The sequence below is a fragment of the Helobdella robusta genome, assembly GCF_000326865.2.
Source record: "Helobdella robusta unplaced genomic scaffold HELROscaffold_58, whole genome shotgun sequence".
NCBI classification, from domain to species: domain Eukaryota; kingdom Metazoa; phylum Annelida; class Clitellata; order Rhynchobdellida; family Glossiphoniidae; genus Helobdella; species Helobdella robusta.
Genome location: NW_008705317.1, coordinates 1,005,161 through 1,020,947, shown reverse-complemented (window position 1 = coordinate 1,020,947; position 15,787 = coordinate 1,005,161). Strand labels below are relative to the sequence as shown.

Here is a 15,787-nt window from a genome sequence, read left to right as displayed (position 1 = left end):
AACCTGAAATGAGTAGAAATATCTCTTCCGTAACAAATATTCTTGTTATTTTTATTTACCTTACTTGTAGAAATCTAACTGCTGTTAGATATAATCTTATTAATCGATCAAACAGATTGTCAGCACAACTTTCCAGTTCGACTAATGGACTCGGACATTCAGGCATTCAAAAAGATTGCAAATGCAATAATGTAATAAGACATTTTAAACGTATCTACGCCAAATCAGATTTTTGAATTAGTATATAAATTTAGATTTTATAGTAATTGACGACAGGAAACTCACGCATATTTTTTAATGGAAATATGAATTCGTCTATTATTACAAATTAGTAATTTTAAAGTTATTTCCATTGTTTTAACTTTTAACAATTGTGTTAAAGTCATGTTTCAAAAAGTGACCTAAGGTTAAACTCATTGAAAATTAAACTTAAACGTTAAGCAAAACAATGTACGGTATAACATTCAAGGTCCAAACAATAGGCAGCTTTCAAACATAACAAATTAAAGAAAAATTGAATTCTTCAAAAACCTCGCTTATATGTGATATAAAATTTAAATATTTTATAAACTTTGAAAATTTAATGAATTTATTAAACTTTGATGATAAAAAGTTAATAAGAAATCTTGAAAGAATTATGAAAAAATTGAATAATGTTATCACAGCGATCGGTTTTAATAAAATAAGTTTGAATATTATGTATGTATTAATATGTATTTATTATTTATTTGTTCAATACGTATTTATGTTTAACCCATTAATTTAATGTAAAAATGTAAAATTTATTCGCCAGAGTATTTTAAATTGAAAATACCTCAAACCATAACACGCCATTATTACATAACATAATGATAATTCGTTATCCATAGCAAACGTTAATCTATTTTGTTCATGATAAAATTTGATAAAATCTGTTAGCTGATTTGTGCACTGCTACCGGGAATGTGCAAATATGCAAAAGTTCGGCTTTATCAATGGGAAGATTTCGAAAAATCGATTTTAAGATTCATAAACAAATGAATAAACTAACAATTAATAGCTTATGAAGTTGACATAAGCCTGGTATAAACTGTGCTCGTCAAAATAGCCTAAAATGCTGCAATCTTAATATATACAAAGTTGACCAACCGGCGTTTATAAATCCTTTAGCTTTCTGGCTGAACTCCTCAGTGAGCTGATCCGATTCAGTAAGATACTTGAGGAGGTAGACATCAGGCACCAAATTGAGAAGGTTTTGTTCGCCACATCCGTATGGCATTTGCAGAAGGTCGTCAATGTTGTTCAGTGCTGTTCCGATGATATCTCCTGATTGAAAACATATTTTTTGCTCTTATTTAAGCTTATAAAAGCATTTTTCAATTGTTGTTTTCTATCAACAAATTGTTAGTCAATATTTTATACTACATTATTCAAAAATTGGATTATCGTTAAGTAAAACCTATTTACATTAAATTTAGAATATTATTCATAACGTTTAACAAATAGCTGAAAATAATATGAGCTATCACCACTTCTCACTGAAGTCAAAATGGGACGAAATAAATGGCGCCGTAAAACAACTTCTCTTGTTCAATTTTTCAAAAGTTATCAATATTTTCATAATTAAAACAAACTTGAATTAAAATGCTAAAAATCTATTACAATTTTTCTAAATCTCAGAGGTGTCCACGACAAACAAACAGCGAATATGTCCAAGTGCTGAACGACGCACCGCAAACGAGGCATGTGACAGGCTGGAATCTCTTTTTCGGACTAGAGCCCGGTCATTGCACGCACTGCCAAACAAGACCATCAGAACATTACGCACTCCCGTATTTGAATTCGTTTGAATTTAAGCAAATTACAAAACTGCTTGGAGAGTTTGAGTACATTTCACTTTGAAACTTTGATTAAAAATTGTATATACCGAAACAGATTTAGATGAATAAGGCTGAAATTTAAGGTTGGGATGTTTTTGAATTAAGAAAACTTTGTTACTGATCATTTAAAAATGAAAACAGCAGTCAGTATCTGTTGGTTAATCTTTCCAATCATTTATCTTAAAATCCGACAATTTTATATGCAGGTTTTAAAAGTTTTTTAAAAAGAAAATAATTTTTGCAAAGTGTATTTGATACTTACTTTTAGCACATACATCTACAAAATTTAAAATAAGCTTCACCAGATGTTTACGATAAAAAAAAACAAATGAACAAGTGAATAGCTAAACAAATTCCATTCGATTTAATTAAAACTTGGCACTCTAAACTATTTTCTCTTTACTCACCAATGACAGTTACTTCTATAACAACAGATCCAGGAACTAGAACATCTCTTGCAGGCAATGTAACTTGAAACTCAGTATCAAGAGTTTCGTTTGAGGACAGTTGAATGAATTGAGATGTGCTGTAAGATTGGGTTTGTCCTTCAGGCTGGTAATGTTTTGTAACAATTTTCAATTAGAAGAAAGTTAAAAATGAAATATCTGCATTCACCTTAACGAGCAGTGTGGCCTTCATGGCATCAGCAGCCAACCCTGCATGAGCACTGACTTCAATGGGTATTTGACCGAGTGCTGTGGCAACCACCCAGAAGTACACTGACTTACCATCGTTGTTTCTAACCTGAAAGATATTTTTTAACGGCATCATGTATTAAATGTAAAATTTCTTAATTGAAATTACCAACTTTAATTTTCTTTGTGACATCAACAGACTGACTTTCTTTCGTTTCACATTTTATTACTTTAAAATGATTTGAAGCTAATAGTTTAACGTCAGCCTGAATAAAAGTGATATTGTTACATATCAACTCTGAAACGTAATTTTAATCAAGTTGTTAATCACCTCTAGTTCCTGCCCGTAGTAATTGAAAACTGTAACTTGAAGGGCAAATTCTTCCCCTCTTATGATGGAATAGGGCAAATTCAACGAAACAAAGAACGGTTTAATAACGGTTATCTAAAAATTAAGCATCAGATGTTAATGACAATTAAAAAATTAGCATGCTAAGTCATCAAACCTTGGCTGGACTTTCTGACAACCCAAGACCAACATCTTGATTAACAGAAAATCCAGATGCCACCCACGATGTGATGGTGTCTGGAACTTTCACTTTCAGTTGGTAATCTCCATTTGAACTGTGTTGCAATGATGTTTTATATGCCGTATTGTAAAAAGTTTTATGACAAAAATTAAACATTTAAAAATTACTTGGAAATCACTTCACTCCAAATCCATGTTTCAGGAAATTTCTTCCTAACACTAACACTTGGTGATGAAGTCGGCGAGCTTGCTTCACTAAATTCGACTCGATTCATTGCAGAATCTAAAGAATCCACTGGTTAATACAAATATTATAGAACAAAATATTTAAGTATTAACAAATTATTACACCCACTTTGGACAGCCATTGAAGACTGAAAAGCCATAGGTGGACCCGCAAGACCAGGCATGTAATCTGCATAGTGAGTCAGACTACGTAATTAATAAATCAATTTTTAGGAAAGAAAGTGCAGAAAACTATTGATTTGAATTTGTATTTAAAATTTTTAAAAATTTGTAAAGTTCTAAGACATAGGAAAAACTAAAAATCAAAAACTAAAGTATTGGAAGTGTACTCACATCTGGGATACCAATATCTGGGTTCAGGCTTGTAGACATGCAAATTTGTCATAACAAACAACCCAGCTTTCTAGTTAAAATATAGAACGTGTTATTATAAAATAAATGTGATTAAGTTCAGCGCTGGTAACGCCAAAAATGTTTGATTTAATTAGATAAATAACAAAAGTTACCATTAAATAATTTTTAAAATGTGATTAAATTGAATATTTTAAAATAATAAAAATTCAAATTTGTTAAATATGAAAACTAACATCAATGACAGAAGAAGTGTCACTGCCTCCCAGCCAAATGGGCCACCAGCAGCCGATGCTTCGCTTGCGTCTTGCAAATGGAATTGGATGGCGACCACCATGATAGCTAACTTCCAGATAAGAAGACAGTTCATCTTTCACCTAATGCCAATCAAATGCTGCATTTAACATTTCTAATACATCCAAAAGGTTTCACACAAACCATGTCTTGGGTGATATCATTTCCAGCACGGAGGAGCAGCACCGACTGGTCCACAGCCAACAAACTCACAAACGAATTTTGTTTTGTCTTCACGTTCAAATAAACACTCTCATCACCAGGTTCAGTTTGATTTTTGTTGAAACTCAACGAAACCTTAAGAAAAATATTTTTAATTTTTATAATTTATAAAAATAATTTTATAATTTATAAAAATTAAAAATATTTTTCATATCTTACAGAGAAATTTTGATATTTCTTCAGATTCGATTGCATAAAATCTTAAATTCCAAAAAATATAGTTCAACAATAAATTTGGATTAGTGTCATGATTGAAATGAATGCTCTGCTCACACGATTTTTGATAATACTGAAATAAATGCACCATAATCGTATGTTTTCAATGTTTGTACGTTTAATGTTAAGCTTGTTGGTCACCAAATCCAAAAAAATCTGGCTTACAAATAAATTTGCCTCGTATCAATCAACTGAACCAAAAAATAACTGATTGCTCAATATTTGTCAAAATAGCATTTTTTAACTTATGTCTAATCTACAATCATCTATATCAGTTGTGAACGAAAAATTTTTTAATAAAAATGGTAATTTTTTTATATTGTCATCATTGGGAATTCCCATTTTCTAAGAAGTCTCGTAATTCTATATGCTTATGCTGCGGATAAAAATATCCTAAAACAGAAATTTAAAAAAATTATTTCCACCTTGTTTGCGAAATAATCAGCAACTGTTACAGCCATGCTGTCAGCAATGAGTTCTCCGGTAGAGGTAACATAGGACACGACGAACCTGGCTTCGGGGGCCAACTTAATAGCCAGATCAGGCGTTACTTGCACACTGAAAGTGTGCTCTTTTTTGGCGAGCCCTGCATCAATCCTACGATTGGCCAATATGAGACCTTTTGCCAGAACCTTAAATAGTTTATTCCGCGTTTACATTTCAGTTAACTTTTTTCATTGAATATAATAAATTGAAATAAGAAATGTTTATATCTAGTTTTTTGAAAATGAGTAATAATTTTTCAAGAAGTGTACTCAACTAACTTGAAATTGAAACTCTTTGATTTCTTCGATAGATTTTACTTGGAATTGAAGAACGCTGGAAGGCTGTAGTTTATTTTTATCAATAAGTTAATTGAGATAAAATTTAAATTATAAATTCTTACTTTTACAACATTTTCATCATTTTTCAAACTTAATTGAATGCCGCCATTGTCTCTAGTTTTGAATTTGTTGACACTTTTATACGCCGTTATTGTTGAGTTGGATATTTCGTCGAAATAAGATGCCTATAAATTTTAATCATCTAATGTTTTATATTTTAATGCTTTATTAGATGTTTTACAGAAATTGAAAATTACTTCTTGGTTGAAAAACTTCATCTCCAAAAAAAATCTAAAAATTGTTTATAAAAATTTAACCTCCAAATTTATGAGGTCCGTTTCTAACAATGTCTGTAGGCTAAAAACGATGTGACCATTTTCCGTCAAAGGAATTGAAAAGCTAATTTCCGTTTCTGGAGGTCTTGTGTCGTTAACGTAAAAGTTATAGGGGTATGAATTTGTTGATTTGATATGCACGGATTTAAATGTTCCGTCACTGTTTCTAATGTCTTTCAATAATGTTGGACTGCCATCGGAATTCTTCAGCATCAACTGCGTGTTAATTCAAGTTGAACAATATTATTGCAGTTTTCCAATCAAGTGACTTTTAGAATATAACAAGCAAATGTTCGTACATAGCCTTGATATGGTAATCCTGGTTTGTAATTTTCTGGAGAATTCGACAGAAATTCCAAATCAAATCTTTTTGTTTTGGTTTCAATGGTGCTGCTTGCTGACAACGTTATTCCGGTTTCAGTTTCAGTAACATTCGTCTCGAAAGAAAAAGTTCTATAAGCCAACGTAGCCCATGTCCATGAAGCAGGCAACAAAGTTTTTAATTCTGCTACATTGAGTGAAAAATCTCCTTTACCATCTACCAACTGAAAGTTTACAATTTAATGAAACAGAACTAAAACCGGACAATTACAAAAAGTTTTGAACTTTCGTATGGATTTGGAAAAGATTTACAAAACACGTTTTTTTTGAAACAAAATACAAATGAATAACCTGAATAAGTTTAGTAATTCTTGGAAATGATTCACTAGACCACCAATAATGTTGATGCAGTTTAATATCTACGCTCGCCGTGCCTTTCACAGGCTGGCCGTAAGTGTACCTGTCAACATTTTTTTGTTAATCGATTAGTCATTTTTGAGTAAAAATAATAAATCTGAATTTGGAAAAATTATTTAAAAATTTAAAAAAAGAAAGTACTTGGCAACAACTGAGACGGGCAAGTCTTGTTGCATGGGAGGATTGTTCTCATTGTAGAAAAAATAAGAAGGAAGTTCAACTTTAACCTCATATTTAGGCAACACTGAATTAATGAAATAAAATAATGAATTATTTTGGTGAATAAATTAATAATTTTGAATTTATTTAAATTATTTTTTATCAATGAGTCAAAATAACTTGCTGGAAAATAAAAAAAATTAACCGTATTCAGCAACTTGAAAGTTCTTTTCAGTATTGGCTAGCTAGTGAAAAAAAATTGTAACAAAATTTATTTAAAAAACTGAAATGAAAAAAATAAACAAAATTCTTTTAAAATTAAATTCGCAAATTTTTTAATTGTAACAAAATTTATTTAAAAAACTGAAATGAAAAAAATAAACAAAATTCTTTTAAAATTAAATTCGCAAATTTTTTAATTTATTACCACGCCTATATCAGTTTCACAATGTATGATTGTTCGTTTGATTTTATTTATTTGTTTGTCTGAACATCTTATAATATTATAGATAAATCAATAACTTTCCGCAGTACGATTAGGCTGAAATTTTGCATAATTGCCTATTTCCGACGATAACGCAATAATTATTAAATAACATTCTCTCCATTGGTTTCAAAATCTTTGGCTTTACAAAGTATTATATACAATAATTTTACAAAATTGCATATACAAGTATTTTACCAGTTTGATGAATAGAGTATTATTAATTCCATAATTTGTTCTTTCTCTGATAATTCTCATAGGCATCAGCAATCAATACGCTTGTGAATTGAACATGTGAAACCTCATTTGCACCAGCATATATTAGGCGTGGACCTAAATGCCCAACCATTGCAACAAAAAAATCAGATTATTTTAAAGCACTAAAAAAACAAAATTTGGTGTGATAAGTGATAAGCTAATTCACCAGCCTAATTTTTCCCATGTTACCAACCGTAGCTTTTGGTATTTTATTTAATTTTAACTTTCAAATTATCAATGTGGTTTTCAATGTGTCGAACTTTCAAATTTTCAATGTGTCGACGATTGTGGCACAAGAAACGCTATTTTCATGCTTAGTAAACGAGCGATTGAAATGAAGAAAAAATTGTTTATATATTTTATCGATTACTCTAAAGCTTTTGATAGCGTGAAACACGTGGACCTTATGGAAATATTAGAAAATTTGGACACTGATGGAAAAGACACGAGAGTTATCAAAAATCTATATTGGGAACTAAGAACAGCAATAAAAGTTGGTAACAAGATGACTAGTTTTGTTGAAATAAAGAAAGGTGTTAGGCAAGGCTGTGTATTCTCTCCAGGCCTAACAATACAATATCTATACTAAGATCATTATGAGTAAAATAGAAGATCTACCTTGAATATATTGTAGAGGCGTGAATATAAACAATGTAAGGTATGCTGATAATACAGCGCTTATAGAAAATTCAATGGAAAAACTGCAAAAAATCGTTTCCGAACTGGTTTTTTAAAGTGAAAGGAAAGGCTTGCAAATTAACATCAACAAAAGAGAGTGCATGGTTATCAGAAAAAGCAAACCCTCCCCAATCTGCTCCATAATCATTAATGGTAAACAGGTAAAACAAGTCAACAACTTCAATCATCTCGGAAGTCTGATTACCTCAGATTGTAAACGTGATATGAATATCAAAAGAAGGATAGCTATGGCAAAAGATGCATTTCTAAAATGAAAAACATCCTCACCAACAGTAAAACCAGAATATCAACAAAATTTAAACTGTTAGGGTGTTACATTTTTTTCGTGCTAAATTACGGTTCTGAGTCCTGGAAAATTTCTAAAGAAATGAAAAAAGATTAACGCTGCTGAGATGTGGTTTTTGAGAAAAATTATGAAAATTAGTTGGACTTTTCATACTTCGAATGAAGACGTATTAAAACAGTTTGGTTATGAAAAGAGGAAATTACTACTGATAATCCGACGGGAGCAGTTTTTTTGGCCACATCATGCGGAAGGAAAGAATGGGAAATAAATTAACTACTGGAAAGATTGCAAAAAAAAAGAGATCGCGGTCAACAACGAATAACATTTGTGAAGTCCTTGTGCCACTCGTTGAACATCACCACATTTCAACTGCTACAAAATGTTAAAGATCGGATTTTGTGTAGGTCGATGGTTGTCAGTGTCCTGAAAGGTAAGGCACGAGAAAGAAAGAAGGAGAAAATTAATTTTGTCCTAACGTGAAATGTAAATTAGAATTGTTGCAAAATAATTTTTAAATTTTATTCAAAGCAGTTAAACCCGCGATAAATATCAAAATTAGAACTGAAAAACTCCTATTGCAATATAAAGTAAGAACTCCAACGTTGTCTCATAAATTTATTTTAATGAAACTTGTGTTAGATATTGCTCCGAACTTTAGTAAGACAATCATAAAGTAAGACGCAAATTGGTCTGATAAATTAACTCGTGTAATCCCATCTGTCACAAGCATTTCGTTTTTAAAGACTTAATTTTAACACAGATTCATTGGTTATTTTGTTAACAATTTTCCTATATAACATCGTTAATAAATATTACGAATGTTGAAAAACTACAAATGCAATATAATGTTTAAATTTTGAACGCATTCTGGAGCGCATCAATTGTTTACAGATATGTTCGTACTACGGTATCAAATATTAAATTTTTAACAACAAAAATGACCAAATATTTTGAAAAATTATTTTATTTGCACATATTAATGTAATTTCCAAACATCAAAATGTCAATAACTCTGACCGGTATCAAACTTATTATTTATTAGTTTTTATTATTCCTATTATTTTTTGAAAAATATTATATTATTACCAATTGCAACGTTATCATTATACTGAATCAATCATTAATATAGCCTAAGCTTTCATCCAAGCTTTCATCCGGTCAAATAATGTTACTAATGTGTTTTTAATAACGCTTATGAATTAAACAAAGTATTACTGTTGCCAAAAGTAATCTTTCCATCGTGTTTAATGAGATTTCAATATTGGGTAACGAATGAAGAACTTTTGAAAATATTAATAACTAACGAGAGTTTCAGCATGAATCTTCCAATCGCCCAGCGGAGTGATGTCTGACAGCTTTAAACTGCTCGTTATAACACCTTCGAAATAATTTTTTAGAGTTTTGTTGAATTTTAAGTGCATCATTGGCAAGTTAGATTTAAAAATATTCACCGTGGTCACTTTGTTGATCGACGAGTTTCTTTATTTTGTTCTGAGCAGTGTCCTGAAATGAAATTGAGCGTTTTTATTTTAAACTGTTCACAAAATTGTTCCTAATACGGTCAACTGAAAATATAAAATGAAAGCTTACGTAAATGGTTATGTTAATTTTTTCTTTGTACGGTTTTAAATCCGGCGTGATGGCGATGACCCTGAACAAAACTGGAAACAATTTAATTGAAATGAAGTGCGGTCTTAACTATAAACAACAGTTTTCGATCATATTGAATTTGATCAATACATTTGAAATTATCCCAACAGTCACAGACTTTTTTACAATAGCGATCAGTAACAAAATTCATACAAATCGTCTTTTTTTCAAATTATTTGAAACTCAATAACAACCTTAGACGCGTTTGAAAAATGTTATAAATACAAAAAATAAGTAGTCTGATACAGTTGAGGCGTGATAATATCGAGTGAGGGTTTCAAAGGAACAAATATTCAAATAGGAGAATGAACTGAAACAAACTGACCTTCCTGGCCAGGTTTGTACAAAACTTTATCCGTCTGAATGAAAATTGAATGGACCTTCCTATTGATCGTTACAACGTGGCTGTGGCTGAAGTTGGCTCCTTCAGATGCCTTCACAAAAAACGAGTACCTACCATCTGGCACAACGTTTGGAATCTGAAAATGTAAACAGTACCTTGCTTAATTTATTGCTTATTTTAATAATGATAATTAAGGCACCTCTTGCAAAAAAAAAGAATGAAATGTAAAAGAAATAAATACTTAAAGAAAAAGGAATTATATGAAATCATAACGCCAACCTCCAAAGCCAAAACTTCTGTGGTGTCTGCAATAAAACAAAATGTGGTTCAATCAAACCTGACCTAAATATCGCAACTCAGAACTTAAACTTGAAAACCAACCAGTAGTCAGTTGAAACGATTTTTCAACAATGAACGGTTCTGAATTTCTCTGAATGGCAGCATGCAGCACAAAACTAATGTTCTTCTCTCCGTAGGTGGTCACCACAAATTGGTAGGCACTGCCCGGTCGCAACATTTTCGGACCAACGATCGAATAATTCCTGTTAAAATATAGTTGACGAACGATGTGAGTTTGTAGCTGGTCAGTGGAATAATTTAATAACATGAAATATTTAAATAAAGCTGCTCTTAAAATTGTCAATCTAAAAAAGTAAAATCATTTGAATTTAAAAAGATTTTTTTTTTTTTGAAAAATTTAAACAAAAAAGCAATTCAATATTTCTCTAAAAGTAATAATGTTTGGACTGTGATAAAATTGTCATTAAAAAATTAAAGCATAAAATCAAAACAAAAATTAGGTAAAAATTTTGTAAAAATAAACGGAGAACCAACATGCTAGATGCTGTCCCCAAAGCAAAGAGCACCAGGAAGCTGACCAAAAAGTTAACGAGGCCCCATGACGCCATGTTGTCAACTATTTGGAAACTCTCAAAAACACTTCTACATAAAAAAAAATAAAATTTTATTTATTATATGATACAAATTTCAATTTAAACAATTTACAATTAAATTTCTCAATAACACTTAGTAACCAGACAAAATATGTTATTTCGAAATTATTTCACCGCAAAGGCTCGATTAACCAACTCTGAAGATATCTCCCTCAATACGTGTAAGATGAGACAGGCAATTACGAACAACACAAAATAACTTTCACATAGTGTCATCTGCTTTTTATAACCTGTCGGAAAAATGTTTTTCTATATATTCATGCACGCATATCTACATACATAAAAGTATGCACACATCATACACTTCTTACAATTATAGATATATTATTCAACTTATATATGTATATAAATATATTAAAACATTATATATATATATATATATATATATCTTTATACACACACACGCACACATCTTGCTTGATCGCCTGCACGCGTGTGTAGGTCTGTGTGTGTAGGTACATGTACATTCATATAAAAAAATATATAACAACTGAATAGACACACATTGAGCACGTTGATGTGTGCCTGAGGAGGAAGTTCTGAAACACGAGTTACGCCACACGATTTTACGTTTATGTAGTTTATTAGCAAATGAAACGCTTTCACCGTTTACACCGTTAAATATTTCGATAACTGGAACTGTAAACTATCCCAAAACAACTACGTACACAGCCTGAAACATTTCCGGCATGTTATAAAAGTAAATGGATGCCGTGTTTTAAGTTGTGTTTTTAAGTTTATAACTTTTAAATAAATAATGTAATTGTAGGATCTGTTTTCTAAAATGTGTTTTTCAAGTCTCATTTTGCTTCTGAGCAATATTTTTTGTTTTTTTTTTTTTTTATTGCTGATGTCATTATTTTTGTATACAAATTTAAGGTTTACCATACCTAGTGCAAGTATTTGTAGAACATATTGTATTTTAATGGTTATTAAAAAGAATTTCACCAGAATCGTTGGCTCGAAATAAAGTTCAACAAAATAATTCCTTTCAAGTTTGTTTTGAAAACATTTGCTGATGATATTTGTGTGAAATAGATTAAAAATATTTTACATTGTTCTTTGCACAATGCAATTAAAACATTTTGAATCATTTAGCATCTAGTTTTCAATATAAACGTCGAAAATTCGTTAATTGAAAGCAGAGCAAAACATCATTTCAATATAAGTTTGGTCTTGTTGAAAGAAATAATTGTTGTCACATTAACAAACTCAACGATCCCTAATTGCTGATTAGTTTTTAAAAATTAAAAGCCCGTGTGCAATATGTTCTCCATATTTTTATCACAACTTCATTTTGAGGTAGTTCACTTCATTATTTAGTTGATTATTAATGTTAATGTATTTAACCAAGGGGAGCGCAAACCTTTTATCTTTGGAGGGCCGCAAATGAATGTACATTCACCGTTGACCGGGGGGAGGGGAGATTTGTTAAGATGTTCATTTGTGGCTGACGACCTTTTTGGGTCATATTATCTGGTTGGCGGCCTTTTTTGGGTGAATAAAATGCCTACAAGACTTCGCCGGCTGTAGTTTGCCCACCCCTGATCTAACCAACCATTCATATAATGTTGACTAATTTGCACTTTGCAATTCAAATAGACACCAAATTCCTAATAAAAAACAATCAGTTACGCCAGACATAATAATGGAGCATATCCACTGATGAATCTAGAAGGCTCTGCCATCAAACCATAAAAGATAAATTATTTAATGTTATTTTTACGTCAAAATAGATTATTTTCTAAATACATCGTAATATAATATTTTCAAAATGAAACTGTGACGAATCTAGTGGGTATAAACTGGAACCGTTAGAATAAAAAGAAATATAAAAAATGAGGAATTATGCCGAAAAAGGTCATCAAATTTAAAAATCATCCCTTGTCTTAAAATTCTACATCCGCCACTAGGTGTATTCAACGCAATTTTGTGTAAATTAATTTTTAAATTAAAATTTACACTGAAAAATCACACACGCCGATAGCCTACATGTTTTCCTTGTTTCTGAATAAAAATTTCAGTCGTAACTTAGAAAAAATTAATTAACATGTCGGCAGAATTATGAGGCAGTTAACCAGTCTCGTTAACGAGATGAAATAATTAAAACGGACGGCGAATCAACATTTACAGCTAAAAACCTTGAATCAACATGCATATGACGCATTTAAAGCAGGTATTTCCATATAGTATTTACGTTGAAGTGATGAATATACCGTCAAAACATACATTATTACATTATACATTACAGTTGTCCAATGTATGTGAATAAATGAATGATAATATGCACACGTAGCCTATATAAAGACATCCCATGTCTAACGCACATGTAAACAAAATGAATAGATATATTTTTTTACAATGATTTATATATATAAACATTCGCCCGTAACAAAATTTTCTATTGTTTGGTCCCGTTAATGCATTGCTAATCTTGAAACCAATCAACTCACACGTTTTGTCAAATGTACTAACCCGTGCTACACGAGTATTTACATTACTTAATTTTGCATGTTTTAAAGCATGAAAATAATGTTTATTATGAAAAACACGCGATCATACAGTGAAATTTAATGACGCATTTATAACTACAAAGTCCAAATTATTTAAGAAGAATTTGAATGTCAAAATGTTAACGATATATGAAACAATTCGTTCCAAGTAACAAGCGCACAACAATGTGGAATGTTTTGTTCTGAACGTGGGTTGTAAAATTCAGTTTGATGAACTTTGGTTGGAACAAACAAAATATTCAATGTTTTATTTTCATATTTTTAACAAATTCTTCAAAACTATGTATAATAATATATATATTGGAACAACATTTTCTATATAAAAGAAGATATTTCTTTGCCTGAATAATTTAATTTATAATAATAAATTCGTTTTTTAATAATTTAAAACGCGGATAAATGTTCTTTAGCGTGTCTTTTATAATTCAATCAAATATGGAGCAGCTGGGCCAACATATAATTTCAATTTTTTTAAGGTTTAAATGAAAATATGATGCAAAGCACAAAATGTAAGATTTTTTGAGAGCCTAAGTTTTTATCAGGATTCGGAAAATTTTCAATCAAGGAGTCGGCTCCGACACCATGGTTTCAATGCATTTATGTTAAAACCGATGTTTCGGTTTAAAAGAATAACGCCTATTTTACTTGCTTTTCATTTCTCTGCAAATAGATCTGCCAACATAATTTTGAATAAAATGTGATTTCATTTTGTGAATAAAATGGGTTAAAAAAAATAAGTTGCACATGGTTTAAAACTTTAAATTGACTTTTAGTCCATTCAGTGATTGTGCTGAAACAACAAAGATGCCTCCATTCCACAAGCGAGCATGTTTGTGGGCCAACAAATGTTTCAAGCGCTTATAGAGCAGATGCCTTTATTTTAACAAGGTCATTAAATGGTCGCTCATCCGAAAGCCACATTTTCAGGACGATATGTGTAGTTTTCATTTTTCGACTAAACCGTGCCGAATGAATTGCGCGGCGATGCGCGCGAAAAAATTAAACGAAACGTTGAACTTGACGTTTGAAAAGTTTTTTAATTCGCTCACATCAGAGTAACAATGTGTAAACATTTAACAAAAGAACTGGAATAACAATTATTTCAGTGAGATTGTGTGATGAATGCGATTATTAACAGGAAAATCACAAGTATGACTTAAAATTCAAAAATACAATCTAAACAAACGTTAATATCAATCATTTCACATGTGATTTCTGTACAAGATAAACGATAAACATATAAGAAGCAATAGATACAATTAAGTGACTGACAAATTTCATAAAAGATCCCTTAAAAAATAAAATCCTGTAAAACTTGCATTAACGAATTTTATGTCATAATAAATAATTATAATAGATAATAAGATAAACGCAACAGCCTTGGGTTTATAAAAATAAACAATGTTAAAAACAGTATAAAAAATGACTTGGTGGCAACCAAAATGCAGGGAATTCAATCTTAGAACGGAATTAATAATAATGTTTTGATAACGACCATTTATTATCAAATCTTATCAATCGTAGATTATGACAGGATCGACGAATCCACAAGAAATTATTTCATATTCTCAATAAACAATTCTTGTGCAATGAACCGCCACTTAAATGCATTAGTATACTCTAAGAGATCATTTATTTATTCGATGAGGCTAAACCAGCAAAACTAATACAAAACGCTAGATAGCTTAGGAGAGACAGCCAAAAAACAGCATATGCTTATAACACACAAAAACAACTCTACAATAACAAAACACTGTGTCGTGTATCTTTATTTACACGTCTTACCGAATAACGATAACAATTAGCTGAACTTACAATAGGTTTTTGGTACATTCAATTGACTACAGTTAAATCATTAAAATTTTCAAACGCGTAATTAACTTACTAAAATGAAAAATAGAGCAGGATGGAAAATTATACACATACACTGCAAGTAACATATCACATGACTATTAGGACATGAACAAATTTATATCTCACAATAAATTCACATTTCCATCAATGAATATATTTCATAACTATGTATAGAAATATATATATATACATATATATATATATATATATATATATATATATATATATATATATATATATATATATATATATATATATATATATATATATATATATATATATATATATATATATATATATATATATATATATATATATATATATATAAAAGTGTGTGTA

General features: G+C 30.4%; 1 protein-coding gene across 1 annotated transcript; it reads right to left on the bottom strand.

The window, feature by feature from the left end:
- Positions 1 to 889: 889 nt before the first annotated feature.
- HELRODRAFT_180050 (hypothetical protein) lies at positions 890 to 11,036 on the bottom strand (the record flags this gene model as incomplete). The annotated part of the gene is made up of 26 exons (XM_009028812.1): positions 890 to 966; positions 1,129 to 1,305; positions 2,267 to 2,411; positions 2,475 to 2,603; positions 2,668 to 2,760; positions 2,826 to 2,939; positions 3,001 to 3,118; positions 3,192 to 3,318; positions 3,379 to 3,438; positions 3,603 to 3,672; positions 3,857 to 3,997; positions 4,059 to 4,211; positions 4,778 to 4,984; positions 5,117 to 5,179; positions 5,239 to 5,361; positions 5,494 to 5,727; positions 5,811 to 6,056; positions 6,184 to 6,292; positions 6,391 to 6,493; positions 6,614 to 6,653; positions 9,440 to 9,513; positions 9,587 to 9,638; positions 9,726 to 9,796; positions 10,111 to 10,264; positions 10,466 to 10,670; positions 10,963 to 11,036. The coding sequence occupies 26 exons, from the start codon at positions 11,034 to 11,036 to the stop codon at positions 890 to 892; spliced, it is 3,159 nt and encodes a 1,052-aa protein (XP_009027060.1).
- Positions 11,037 to 15,787: the final 4,751 nt, after the last annotated feature.